This window comes from Lontra canadensis, unplaced genomic scaffold (genome assembly GCF_010015895.1).
Source record: "Lontra canadensis isolate GAN:19392208 unplaced genomic scaffold, GSC_riverotter_1.0 scaffold12, whole genome shotgun sequence".
Taxonomy (NCBI): domain Eukaryota; kingdom Metazoa; phylum Chordata; class Mammalia; order Carnivora; family Mustelidae; genus Lontra; species Lontra canadensis.
In genome coordinates, this window is record NW_022631006.1 from 7657839 (window position 1) to 7673144 (window position 15306).

Below are 15306 nucleotides of genomic sequence, written 5' to 3' on the forward strand. Positions count from 1 at the left end.
GCAACCATTATATCTGGACATGTATATGAATTAAATTGAATTGTAGGATATTAAGGATGCAACCATTTGCCATCTTCAGCCAGTGCATCTATGATGGACTGGTAAGTTTCAAAAGAAACACAACTACTTATGATTATGGTGACTTCTGAGGACAAATAGTCATCCATTCTTTGTACAGTGTATGCTTTTTTTTTTTTTTAATCTCCAGCCAAAGTCTACAATAAAATATACTCACAGATTTTTCTTCCAGACAAGAAGCGAAAACTATTCACCCTCAATTGCCATAACTTTTCTTCATGCACTCCAAGGCATTGGGTTCTGAGGAAATTTCCACTGGATAAAGTTCCTTGTCTGTTTAATGCTATCACAGCAAGTTTTGTGATTGACAAAATGTGACCAGCAGCACGTGTCTAACAGCAGCCAATAGTAAGTGTGTTAGAAAAATCTTGCTTTCGAATATTGCACCCTCCAGTTGAAATAAGGTCAAATTCACCAGACTATGCATTCTTATTTTCTTATATCAAAAATGTAGCCACTCAAAAATTGCAAATATCTCTTCAGCTTTCTGCAGCGGCAGCTGTGGCTCAGAAGCTTTCACTAGAAACAGTAGCTCGATAGCTTCCTATTTTCATAGCGAGGAAGTCGGTGTCTGATTTGCTTGGCATCAATGTGCTGATTTATGACTGGGATTCAGTCAACTGCAGCTTTTAATCACCTATTTATTTTCTCTTCCTGAAGTGAATATATCAATTTAGTGACATCTAACATCCATGTTATATTGTGAGAAAAGAGTTTTTTAGGAGTCCAGGATGGTCCAACTATTAGTTATCTCCAAGGGGAGAGGTTTGATTGGAGGGAGGCACAAGGGGACTTCTGAGGTGAAGGAAATATTTTATACATTGTTTTGTTCCTTGGATATATATAACTCTCAAGACACACCAGACTGATCTATGCATTTCATTGTAGAAAAAAATTATACCTCAATAAACAAAAGTGAACCACAGTAAAGTAAAATGTGTACAGAGAAAATTAATTTGTCCAATGTTCTGTAGGTGTTACAGAAATTTATTTATATTTTTTAATTGTTACAGAACAGCTGTGGTCTGTCTGCTGTGATTACAGCATACTCCCAACCTTTCTGACAGCCACCCAAGACTAGGAAGCGACAAAGACTATGCTGAAAGGCTAAATATACACAAATGAGATCATTATACAAAATGGAATACAGCTCTGCAGCTACACTTAATTATAGGAATAAATCTCACAAAGGTAAGATTATATGAAAGAAGCCAGCTCTGAGAGTACATGCTAAATGATTCTGTTTGCACAGAGTACAAAAGCAGAGAAAACTATTCTGTCCAATTGATGTCAGGATAGTGGTTACGGAGGGTGGTAGAGACAGGGGGAAGGTACAGGAGTGGCCTGGTATGTCGGTAATGTCCTGTTTTTCCATATTGGTGCTGGTTACTTGGGTGTTTCCAGTATGTGACAATTCACCTAGCTCTGTAATTATTCAGGTGCACACTTCTCCATGTATGGGTTATTTTATTTATCTTGGTTCTTTTTATTGAAATATAACTTCTTTACAAAACAATGCACAGTGTCTATATGCTCATTTCAATGAGTCTGAGAATTTTAAATACCCGTGTAATCACTACCCAAACAAAATCAAGAACATTTACTTAACCCCAGAAAGTCCCCTTGTGACCTTCTCCGGTCAAACTGTCCTCCCCAGAGGAAACCGCCATTCTACTTTCAAGCAAGCTTCGTTTTTTTCGGTTCTTGAATTTCATCTAAATGGAATCATACAGCATTTGGAAGGAAGGACCTGGCTTCTGTCAGTTACTATAGATTTTAGCAATCCATCCTATTTTTGTGTGTATCAGTCAGTGGTTCATTCCTTTCTACTACAGAGTAAGATTCCTTACATACCATTAATTGTTTACCTATTCTTCTGTTGATGGACATTTAGGTCGTTTCCAGTTTGTGGCAAATATGAATAAGCCCACAACAAACATTTTTGTATGGGTCATTTGTTGCGCTGTGTTTTCACTTCTCTTCAGTAAATATCTATTTGAGGACTTTTTGGGCCATAGCTGTTCCCTAAAGTGATGGTACCAACTTCCCTTCTACCAGGAGTGCATGGAAGGTCCAGGAGCTCCATGATTTTGCCAATATTTGAAGTTGTCCCATGGTTTGTTTTTAGGCCTTTTAGTATGTGTGTGTGGGGAGATGGGGGGGCAAATAGCATCTGCATATGAATTTAATCAGAATCTCCCTAATGATTATTAGTGTTGAGCACATTTTACGTACTTACTAGTCATCCTATTTATGTATTTTATTATTGTGTTATATTTTTATTGTTGATTTATGAGAGTTCTTTTTATATTCTGGAAATAATTGTTTTCCAAACACTTCTTTCTGGAATACTTCTGTCTAGACTTTAGATAGCTTATTGATTTTCTTACTATTGTTGTTTGATGAGTAGAAATCTTAAATTTTGCTCATGTCCTACTTTTCAAACTTTCTTTTATGGTTAGTGTATTTTGTACCATGCAAAGAAATCTCTGCCTGGTCTGAGGTCTCAAAGATATTCTCTGCTGTTTTGTGCAAATTTTAGGAGTAGCACTTGAGATGAAAACAAACATCTTAATTTGTCCTAGCTTGTTTTCAAGTAAAATTATTTCCCTTTATGAAGAAAGTGTGTTCTTGCTGCATCTGAATATGCTATAAACCACAACACATTGTTTTTATGTTGTTTTAAAGAAACAGTTCTTTTTTTTTTTTTTTATTTGAGAGAGAGAGAGAAAAAGAGAGTAAGAGAGCAAGTGAACTGGCGTTGGGGAGAGGTGGAGGGAAAGGGAGAAAGAATCATATGCAGGTTACATGCCCAATGTGGAGCCCCACAGGGGGCTTGATCTACGACTCTGGGATCATGACCTGAACCAAAATCAAGAGTCTAATGCTCAACCAACTGAGTCACTGAAGCACCCCAGAAATAGTTGCTTTTTAAAGTAAGTGAAGTAATTATAATTATATTATAATTATAATATTATAATAATTATATATAATATAATTATATTATAATTAAAAAACTTAAAAAATTTACTTAGGTATCTACTCTTTCGGATATTCTTCGTTTCTTTTTGTGAATCTGCATTTCCATATGATAACATGAAGATATCTATTTGATATCTTCAACATCTATTTGATATCTATTTGATATCTATTCAACATTTCTGGGACTGCACATCAGCTGGAGACAAACAATCCTTGATTTTGTCTCTCTGAAAGTATATTTATTTTGCCTTTATTTTTAAAGTATAATTTTGCAAATGAGAGAATTCTAGGAGATCATATTTTGATTCTTTCAACACTTTGAAAATGTTGTTTTAGGGGCTCCTGGGTGGCTCAGTGGGCTAAAGCCTCTGCCTTTGGCTCAGGTCGTGATCCCAGGGTCCTGGGATCAAGCCCCACATTGGGTTCTCTGCTCGGCGGGGAGCCTGCTTCCTCCTCTCTCTCTGCCTGCCTCTCTGCCTGCTTGTGATCTCTGTCAAATAAATAAAATCTTAAAAAAAAAAAAAAGAAAATGTTGTTTTATTGTCTTCTTGTTTCTACTGTTTTTAGTAGCCAGTTAATTATCATTTGTGTCTTTGTTCCTACATGCAGATAATGGGTCTATCTTTCTCTTTTGACTGCTTTTTAAGATCTGATCTTCATTTAAGTTTTTTTTTTTTTTTTCCCCAGAATTTTGTCTGTGATGTGCCTAGATGGGGTCTCCTTTTGTATTTTTCACACTTGGGATTCTCTGGCCTTCTTTAATCTGTCCATTAACAGCTTTCTTCAAATGTGAAAGTTCTTGACATTAGGGAGGGTATGTGCTATGGTGAGGGTTTGTGAATTGAGTAAGACTGATGAATCACAGACCTGTATCCCTGACACAATTAATACATTATATGTTAATTGAAAAAAAATGTGAAAGTTCGCAGCAATTATCTCTTCAAATATATATTTTTTGCTCCATTCTTTCCTTTCCTTGTGGGAATTTTTGATTATACACATGTTAGGCATTTGTTATGTCCCTCAGATCTCAAAAGTTTGTTCTATTTATTTATTATTACCATTTTACCTCTTTATTCCAGTTGAGATAATTCTATTGACCTGTCTTCAAGTTCACTGATCTTTTCTTCTGTTATCACCAAGTTTCTCTTTAGCTCATTTTAATCACTTCCTTTTTTTAATGCATATTTCTAACCTCTCCTAAATTTCTACATCATTCCATGTGTATTGTTTACATTTTCTATTAAATCCTTTGGCATTTTTACCATAATTATTTTATTTTATTTTATTTTATTTTACTTTACTTACTTGTTTTTTGAGAGAGAGAGAGAGAGCAAGCATGAGTGGGAGGATGGGACAGAAGGAGAGAAAGAATTTTTTTTTTTTTTTTAGATTTTATTTATTTATTTGAGAGAGTGAACACACAAGAGAGAACAAGCAGTAGAGAGGTAGAAGCAGGCTGTCCATCCAACAGGGAGCCAGATACAGGGCCTGATCCCAGGACTCTAGGATCATGACCTGAGCCAAAATCAAGATTTGAACCATTTAGCTAACTGAGCCACCCAGGCACCCCTACTATAATTATTTTAAAGTACATGTCTGATCTTTCCAACTCCTGTGTCATATTTTTGGGTTGGACGTTTGACCAACTGAGTCACCCAGGCACCCCAGTATTTTCTTTTAGAAAGCCAGGCTTAGACATTTAATATTCTTAGCCAGGTTCTCTTCATTCCAGAGGCATGCATATAGTATTTAGCTGTCTGCTGCTATGTTATTTTATTACAGAATTCAAGAATGTCAATTAAGGTCTCAGTTGGTTTGTTTGTCTAGTTTCTTTTGTAATTACTTGTGCTAGTGAAATAAACCCAGCAGATTTAAAAGGGTCACTTCCATAGCTTGTTGCTTCTATATTTCTGTAGATTGGGTTTGCTTTATGCAGGGTATGATTGTATTATAATAAAAAGTCGAAACAGTGTTCCTGGCTTACGTAATTTTTAGGCATTGGGACTTTTTTTATTGCAAACAAACAGCTGTGATATTTTCTTACATAGGCTCTGAGGGATAGTGTCTTTTATATAATAAAAATTACTATGATCAAATCAGTGAATACAAGAATGATTCTTCTTCTTCAGATGATAAATATTCACTTTGAATAGATTTTTGTCACCAGTTAAAATTAACTTTGTTTTAACTCTTACTAAAATTAGGGTCTTGAGTAGAGTTATGTTGGCAAGGTTCTCTAGCTAAGCACATCACCTAGCTGCTCTTAATCTATTCTGCATGTTTAGGAATCCCTAAGCTCAAGCTTTCATTCTGGAAATTTGCAGTTATCTATGATGTGCAAAACACCATGAAAAGCGTATAAACCAAAACAAGATGTGATTCCTATCTCAAATTGCTTTCAGTTGGTGAGGATCAGATAAGTAGAGTAAATTCTATTTCCTGCCTGTACTCCTTTGTAGCCCAGGCCTAGGCAGGTGGAATGAGGGATCAGACAGGTAATAGATAGCTGATGCATTTATCACTGGGTGAATAAAACCTGTTTGAATATCTTATTTCTAGTGTTTAGATTTATTTTTGCTTTTCTGTCTCCCTACCCCTTTCTTCAGCCTGTTTATCAAGATGTTTAACCTTCGCTGCTCAGGTGTCTAATACCCAGTGTGAAGGAGTCCAGAATGTTAAGGAAGTATTTACTTTTAGGGTTCGTGTGTAAACATAGCCTAAATCCTTCTCCCCTCTCATTTCATCACATTAGTTCTCTGACTTGCTTCCAGAAAGATTTAGTATTGTCTATCCATGGCATAAATAAAATTAAGGTTTTTTTATTGGTATATTTTAAATTTTTTTAAAAAAGATTTTATTTATTTGACACACAGAGAGAGAAATCACAAGTAGGCAGAGAGGCAAGCAGAGAGAGAGGAGGAAGCAGGCTCTCCACCGAGCAGAGAGCCCAACGCAGGACTCGATTCCAGGACCCTGAGATCCTGTACCGAAGGCAGAGGCTTAACCCACTGAGCCACCCAGGCATCCCTGATCTATCTTAAAATTTTTAAAACTGAGTTTCAGAATCAAAAAGATCTCCATTTTGCCTGAAAGTTGAATTATTTGAGAAATGATATCTGGAATGCAATCAATTTGAAATTTATTTTATTGTGATTAAATTGAGGTTCTCGAAGTTCATGGCTACTACTTCAACTGGCTTCCTTTGAACCTTTTTTTTTTTTTTTTTTCAATTTACAGCCTAGGATACAGAGGTAAAATTAAGACTGCCTGGCCTTAGAATTAAAATATTTTGAAGATGAAATGATGTATTTCTTCAGCTTTTGCTACAGAAGTCTCATAGAGCCAAAGTAGTATGTTTTTATCAATCCTTGAGCTGAGTGGGTACAATGTGGGGGTAGAAGAACTTAGAATTGCTGAACCCCTAAATGCCTTGTCCAGTGCTTGAAGGATACAAAAGTGTAAGCACATTTCAAAAAATGTATAATCTTTCTGGGGTGATATTATATAAATCCACAGCCAGGTAATTCAGTATAGAGAGCTTAGATGAGCCTGGGATGTACCCTTGGCTGAGCACACTGGTTTAAGTCACCTCACTTCTCTGAACCTTAGGGCATTTAAACTGGAAAATGAGATTAACTCTCTGTTCCATGGCTTACTCACATTATTAGGAAGGGTAAATGAGATAATGCTTATGAAAGTGCATTGTAAAGTTAGGTGGTACAATTGAAATATTTTTAAAATATCAGTTAATTTATCAGAGGCAATAATTAGTGGCAGGGCTTTCACAGGAAAGATGAGGTCACCGTGAGCTGGAATGACCAGGAAATTCTTCATGAGGCACGAATGGTCTGAGATGATCTCTAGGATTGGGAGGAATTGAAATGGCAAGCACTCAGTTAGAGGTGATCATGGGAGAAATAGGCTGTAGGCAGGGCTATTTAAAGAGTACTAAAGGGCTATTTAAAGTGTTCCCCAACTTCACTCTTGAGTCAGACTTAATCTGCTAAAGCAGAAAGTTCCTGACAAAACTGTTAGAGGCCACTGAGAGTCACACCGAGAGCTTTAACCTTAATACTGCAAACAAAGGATGGTCACTGAAGGTTGTTAAACAGAGGATTACTGTGATCAATGCTGTGTTTTTTAAAAGGATAAATTATCCTGTGAGATATGGAGTAGGATCCAGGGAGGAGACCTTGGTAAAAGGAGGGCTAGTTCAAAGGCTGTTACAGAAAACCAGATGTGAGCGGCTGAGTGTCTCAACTTGGGCAGTCCTCTGGAGAAGAAAGCACTAGAAGGAAGTTCAAGTCCACCTGGCATGTTGTATTCCTGGGACTGGGAGCAAAGAATCTTTGCAAATATGTATCCAAAGTAGCTCAGTCTTACTGAACAAAGCTTTATTAAGCTTCTGTTAAATAAGGGCATAGTGTGAGGGACAATGGGGATATGAAAATAGATTGACTATGAATTGTGTTCTCAGAACCCAATTAATGGAGAAATAATGTATACATTTAAAAACTTTATTGAAGTGTATTATATGTACATAAACAAAACTTAAGTGTAGGACTTGGTGCATTCTCACAGGGTGAACTCACCTGTAGTACTAACACCCAGTTTGAAGTCCTGGATGTTATCAACATCTTAGAAACCTCCTTTGTTCAATCTCTGAGTCACTATCCCCCCATAAAGATCATCACCACCTCTACTCTCCTGACTTATCATTTCTTAGATTAGACTGACTAATTTTTGAGCTTCTTTAGTGTCTGACATTTTTCACTAGTCATATTTGTGGGATTCATTCCATATTGAGCATATAGCAAGTTTAATCATTCTCTTGCTGTGTAGTCTGTTATAAGAATTTATTTACCCTTGAAATTGCTGATGGACATCTGGGTTGTTTTCTAGCTTAAGGGTCCTACAATTATTGATGCTGTATGTGTTCTTAATCTTGTACATTGATTCTGAATGAACAGGGGTCACATTTTTTTCTTGGGTATATACCTACAAGTGTAATTGCTGGATCACAGTTTATGTATATGTTCAGCTTCAGTAGGTGTTGTCAAATGGTTCGCAAGGTTGTACCAGTTCCCGTTGCCTCCAGTGGCATTTGAGAACTCCCATTGCTCCATGCTGTTGTAGACACTCCGTGTCTTCTTCACTTTACCCACTCTGTTTGTAGTGTCATTCTAGATACGAATTTTCAGGACCACAAGACAAGGTATCAAGTGGCAAGTACCAAGAAGGCTTAAGGAGTGATTGGGAAGTTTATTTATTTGATTTTTTAAAAATTTTTAATGAATATTTTATTTATTTATTTGACAGAGAGTGAGAGAGAGAGAGAAAGCAAGCATAAGCAGGGCGGGGTGGGCAGCCGAGGGAGAGGGAGAAGCAGAGTTCCCACTGAGGAAGGAGCCGGATAATGGAGCCCAGCTTTGCAACCTGAACTGAAGGCAGATGCTGAACCAACAGAGCCACCCAGGCATTCCATGATTGGAAAGTTTAGAGGAGGGATTACATCTGTTGTGTTAGGAAGGAGACCTAGGCCGTGTAAGGTAAGAAGGGTGACTATCTATTCTCCAAGACTACTCCACATTTTAAGAAATGATGAAATGGCTGTGATTCGGTGCCTTGGCCATATATTCCAGCAGCAAAACGTATCTTTTGTCTCCTGCTGTGCTCCCCATTTTCCTTCCAGAAAGTATGATCCCCAGAGGTGTATATAGACAGGTCATTGGCCACAAAGAGGCAGAGAGGATGTCTGGTGCAATGGGAACACTATTAGTAGAGACACAGGTCAGTGACCAAAGTACCATCCATATTCCTGTTGATGAACAGAGGAGTGGGAGACTGTCTCGTGCTCTGGGACTGGATGATACTTTCTCCTAGTTTCTTGAAGCAGGTTAGAAAGCTCACCCCACTCCCAAGACAGCTTGCATTTTAACTGGATACAGGATGAGAATATCCTCTTTGCCAACTATGACCTCATCTCGGGGAAAATTCGTCCGTCAGTCATATTTCAGGTGTATCAAAAAATATTTACATACTCTTAAAATAAGAGGGGGGAAAAACCCCACCATAACCTATAAAGATTAGTGTCTCACAACTTACCTGTGAGTTGAATATTTCCTCAGGGGAAAGTGCCATTTCCTTGTTAGCTTTTGTCTTGACATGTGGAACTTTGCTGATATTTATTCTGGTAGTGCTCAAGGTTGAAACCAATACAATTTGAAGGCTGGTGTGATTATTGCTCATGTCTTAGAACATTTCTTCTTTAGACTGTCAGCAAATATGTGGAAATATACCTTAAATTATTTAGTTAAGGGAAATAAAGTGGCCCTGCCTACCTCTGAGTAGACACAGGAGCTACTGTCTAGAAAATTCTACTCAATGCCTAAGCTTAGGAATTTCTGTTATAACTCAATACACATATTTCTGAAATACATCTGCTCTTCCAAACTACAAACACAAATTATGGTGGAAAACGGAAGAGGGAAAATCCTAAAAATATACAACTTTGTAACCACAGCATTTTCAAAAACAATAGAAATTTTAGCAAAAATAGCAGCGGAGTTCAATACCTGTTGGCACCTTGCATTATAGTTAGTAAACTCTTCACAGCCTTAAATATTGGGACTTTTGTGTTTTGCCTCTCTAGATCTAGGTCCATGAGAATGTGTGTCTCTTTGAGAGTTGGTTCTTCAAAATTTTTAATATTATTACTCTTCATAAATCAGAATTGTTAACACAAGAGGTGAGGATAGCTCCATGGTCCTTTTATTCTCACTCTCAGCTTCATATGGTAACTTTACCCTAAAAACCCTAGAAATTCTTAAAACCACTAAAACAAACTCAGCTGACACTAAAGTAGAGTTCAGGTTTTCTTGTAGTGAGAAACTTGCCCCTCATAGTTCTTTGATGTGAAATAATTATCAATTGTGTTTGGAAAAATCCATGAGAATCAAAACTTTCACATCATATTAACATTATACCTGCATTTACTAATTATTTGAAAAAGAATTTTTAAATGAGATATTACACTGTAGCAAAAGCAAAAATATTGTGTCCTGCAGTCAATGACTAGATGTATTTGCCACATCCAGTATTTTTGTTTGTATTTGGAAAATATAGCCCCCGTTTCCATGCTAAATACCTGTATGTCTCCTGATAACAGCCGCTGGGGCTCAGCAATGACTCCTCAAATAGCCAGGCTATTCAGTCAGACAGTGTATGAGCAACCTTGGGTTCAAGAATGTAAAAGATGGTGACTGTGTTTTTGTCTTCAGTAAGGATGAATATAGACTCCTGTGATTGCCAGTTGAGTAAACTACAGCTTTTACTATTGCATTGGGTTCTTCTCCACCAAATGAAAACATCAACAATTATGAAATCTAAGATTACAATAGATTCTGGGAGAAAAAAAAAAAAAGGACAGATTTCTAGAAGGCACAATCAATTAGCTATTAAGAATATTGGTCACATATCAGATTTGGGCCTAAATCAACTACTGCTCCCAACTGGTTTTGTAACCTTAAGTCACTTAACATTTTTAAACCTCAATTTTGTCATCTATAAAATAAGAATTTGGTAGTATCTAGAGAGAGGTGGAGAGGAATTTAAAGTGCCTGGCCCAATGCCCATAAAACTGTAAGCACCATAAATATTTGGGAACAAATAGAAGTCAGTGCATGAATAAAATGATTTGTGAAAAAAGCATTATTTTAAGACTTATGCGGTATTTTAATGCACTGTGTTATAAAATTCTTAGACAGGAAACTCTGTTACCTAAACTGTATTCCCAATACTTATTAAAATAACTGGCACACATGAGTAGATGTTTAGAAATTTTCTTGAACGACTGTAGCTATACCTTAGAATAATAATATCTTACTTTGGTGTAAATCGTTATTTGTAAGGAGCACTTTATCATATATTTGTTCATTTTATATCCACAAAGAAATGTTAGTACCAAAAAAAGCAAAATCAAAAAACCAAAAATACTCAGAAACCTCTAACTTACAATGTATTAGAGTTTAAAAGAGCAGAACTCCTTACATGAATGTTCATAGCAGCATTATTCACAATAGCCAAAAAGTGAAAACAACCAAAATGCCCATCAAAGAATGAATGGAAAAAGAAAATATGAGGTGTCCATACGGATTACTGTGCAGCCATAAAAGTAATAAAGTCCTGACCCATAGATACACCTTGAGAAGATGATGCTATGTGAAGAAGCTGGACACAAAAGGCCATGTACTATAGGATTCTATTTACAAGCATATCTATAACCTACGTTTTCACCTAGATCACCTCTTTCCATTCCTAGCTCAGAGTAACGCCAGGATTCCTGAGTGCGGAGGTATCCGAGCTGGAATTCGTTCCTTCCCCTCTAGCTGTGTCCAGCCCAGCACACTGACTCCAGAGAAATCATCTTTCTGCCCTCCAGCCTGCCCACATCCAGGCCCCTCCTGTGCCCCTCTGGGTTTGCGCTCAGCTCCCCCTGCTGCTGCTCTCACTGTGCTTCCCATGGCGCAGTAGTACACGGCCGAGTCTGACATTTGCACGGAGTGTTTCTCCAGGTGGAAGGACTTGTCACTCTTAAGACTGGCCTGAAAACCGTGATTCTGTACCCTCTGGTTTTCTGATGAGCTCTTCAGGAGGAGCTCGGGCTCTTTGTTTTGATATTGGACATACCAGAAAGCAAAAACTGAGTAGCTGCTCTGGTAGGTGCAGTTCAGGGTCAATGGTGTCCCCTCAGGGAGGGTAACAGAACCTTCTGTCTGGGTCACCGTGTCTCCACTGGTCTCTCCTAGGGGAAAAAGAAGTAAAGACTTTGTTATATTGATAATATAAAAAGGACAGTTTCCATTTTAGGAAGGGTAAAAAAAATTCTTGGGAATTTTGAATAAATGTTACTTGGGAATTTTGAATAATTTTGAATTTTGAATTTTGAATAATTTTTAATTTTGAATAAATGTTACTTACTCAGTATCAGCAGAATAACAAGTCCTGAGTAGGAAGTAGACAGCATGGCTTGTGGAGAAGCAGCAGAAGGTTTTATCTGGGGATATATCCAAAGTTGAGAGGGCCGTTCCTCTAGTTTCTTGATCCTTTAGTGGACTCTTTTAGAAAATCTGGGTTCATGTGTTTAGCAAGAGAAACTGCCCTGCAAGATCATCTCACAGGCTCTGAAAAAGGAGACGTGTTCAGAAATGGAAGATGAATTTGTGTCAAACCACAGACTGAAGAGAGCAGCGCCCTCTTGTGGTTCCCCCCTGAGCCTGCCTGCCCCTTTCCAACTGAACTGGTATTTACCCTGGCCCAGAGCTGAAGTTGTAGAAATAGAAAGGAAATAGGGGTTTAGGGGGAGGGGGAGGGGTTCTGGAAGGAAACTTTTTGCAGACTGCAAGGTGGTGCCTGAGGCTGAGACAATGGGTAATCCTCTATCACCCTAAAATGCAGGGCACCATGGCTCCCTAAATCTCCTTAATCCCAGCATCTAGTGTCTCTTCATGCTGAGTATTAAGCTAGTTTGAGGTTATCTTAGTATACTTAGGATATACTGAGAGTGTAAAAAAAGCATGATCTGAGACTTTCCTTGACACATGCATCCACCGTTCCCCCTCGAGCCAAGGGAAGATCCCTTCTGCTGACAATGTGCTCCCTTCCTCCCCTGACTTTGCTTAAGTAACTTCTATTCATTCTTTAAGAACCAATTTACACAGCATTTCCTTGCTAAAGGACACCCCCAGGTCTTCAAGGGAGTCCCTCTCTGTTCCCACTTTACATATCTAACTACACTGTCATTACTACCTCATAGTAGAATAATTTGTGTTCTGTTTTTCAAACTAGACTTGGTGCTCCTGAGATCAGGAACTTAATCTCATTAGTCTCAGTGGTCAGTTTCTCAAAATATATAAGCCATTAGGAGATGCTCAAAAAATACCTTAAGAATGAGTGATTAATGAATGAGTGGATATGTCTGGTAGGTACAATTATCTTCTTATGAAGCGTAAGCTGGTGTTACCTGTTACCAGCTTCTTCCAGAGTCAGATCCCAGACCTCAATAACAGGTGCATTCAGTGTTTCTCAAAAATTGAGTAAGTTACAGATCTTCATATAAGGAACCACTCTCATACTATTTTTTAAAAAATATTATGTTGCCATAATATACACCAAAATGAAGTTCAGTATAAATGTTTTAGGCTCATAGGTCTTACACAATTACCACACCAAACAAAAAATGCAAACAAAATATAAAATCAATCAAATTCAAGTTCAAATAACATGAAGGATGATCTTTTGTTGAAACTAAAGGATTGCTGTAGCCTCATTAGAGGAATACTAAAGATATGTGTAGTTCAATAACTGACTGGATTAAAATGATTTGGAGCTTCATGTACTCTTGTCTGAATTATTATAATCAGTTGTTCCAAATACATTTTACTTTTCCTATTCAAAAATAGTCATTTAACTTACCACTTTACAAAAGTAAATAATAAAGCTCCCAAAATTCACCACTGAAAAGAAAAACGTATTATGCATTTACCGCTACTCTTAAATCTATTGAATTGTATGTTGATATATTCAAACACTGAGTGTGAGTGACTCACCCTTTTCCAATGGAAACATTGTGGTAACCATGGTAACATAGGTTCTTGGGAGTCTGGCCCATGTTTAGTACCATATCATAACCAAAATTTCCCAAGCCATTTTCTCCATTTAAACAACTGTGATGTCTTTATTTGTAAAATGTCATTAATTCTTTTGTCTTTAATTTAGGAAAAGTGACATAAAGAACAAAAGCATCAAAACCAAGGAGAGTATTCTAAGTTGGTCATACAGATTGTTAGAAATATGCTATTATTGTTTTATTTTGTTGTCATCAAACAAAACTCCACAAATCTAAAAATTCTCAAGTAATTCCTATTTTGAGGGGTTGCCAGAATTTTTTTCTGTAAAATAGTAAATATGTTAGGCTTTGAAGTCACATCTCTGAGTATATACCCAACTCTGCTGTCACAGTATAAGCAGCCAGAGTCAGTGCACAAATAAGTGGGCATGGCTCTTTTCCCAATAAAACTTAATTTACAAAGACAGGTGGCAGCCAGGTGGCAAACAGGTTTGTGGGCTGTCATTTGCCTACCCCTACTTAGCTCTGGGAATTTACCCATAAACCTCCAAAGTTCCACAGGTTACAGTCTGAGAGACTCAGCCATGTGTTCATTTTTTGTCCTTTCATTGCAATATTATCAATATTATCTTTGAGGATGCTTAAAATAAAGGAAGGATATTAAATAAGCAAATAATAGAAAGGAGAAGAATGAGATTTGATGATCTTAATGCCTAAGATATTTTGGTGCTGAGGATTAAGGAGTAAAAACTCAGATATAGTCCCTGCTATTAGGGAGCTCACGGAGTAGTAGTGGAAATAGCTTTTAATAAAATAATCAAAGAAATAAAAGAAAAACTACAAGTTTGAAAAGGCAGGGCCTATAATTCTAAGAGTACACATCAGGGTTTCTTCAGTTACTCTTCACCAGATGTACAAGAAAGAGCAGACATTTGGTAATTTTTACTCTTTTGAAGGGAGGGAAAAGAATTTTCAGAAAGGGAAAAAGAATGAGAAAATCACCTAAAGTTGCTCTGAAAGGGTCATATAGGAGAAACAAAGTGCTTTTAAGGAGCTTAAATAACACCAGTATTTGTGAAGACCGAGACAGGCAGACAGGGAGTGGGAAGAAGGGAGAGAGATTAGAGATATTGTGGAATGAGCTTGTCAAAGTAGCAAGATCCTAGATCATGCAAGGTTTTGTAGGTCATTAAGAAGTTTTTCTTTATTCCAAGAGCAGGTGTAGATCCAGGTGACTGAGGTTGTCAAATTTGCACTCTGACCAGACTCCAAAGGATTACATTGAGGAGTCATGAGGTCAAATGTTAAATGTGCTAAGAGTGGGGAAACGAAGGATTAAGGTGGATTTGTAATTAAGATTGTGGAGTTAGGTCCGAGAGGTTGTGGGGGTTGTGATGTCTTCTGGAAGACTTTTAGGAGAAATTTGACAGAACTGGGAGATAGATTGGTTTTGGTGTTTCAAAAATAAATAATTAGGAATAAGTAAAAAGCATATGAGCCCTGATACACCCTGGTGTGAGGCTGTGGCAGAAACTGCTCATTCCCTCTGTCATGCCCATTGTCTCCTTTTTGTTACTAATAGAATCCTGATTTTAATGTGAGTGGCAACATGTTAA

The 15306-nt window shown here is 37.4% G+C and overlaps 2 gene segments (V, D, J or C); both read right to left on the minus strand.

Annotated features, from left to right (window-relative positions):
- Positions 1–15306, minus strand: part of LOC116867075 — a 470514-nt gene that overhangs the window by 443206 nt on the left and 12002 nt on the right.
- Positions 11153–12308, minus strand: LOC116867078. The segment is given in 2 exon segments: positions 11153–11866; positions 12043–12308. Coding segments are annotated over 2 exon segments (528 nt in total).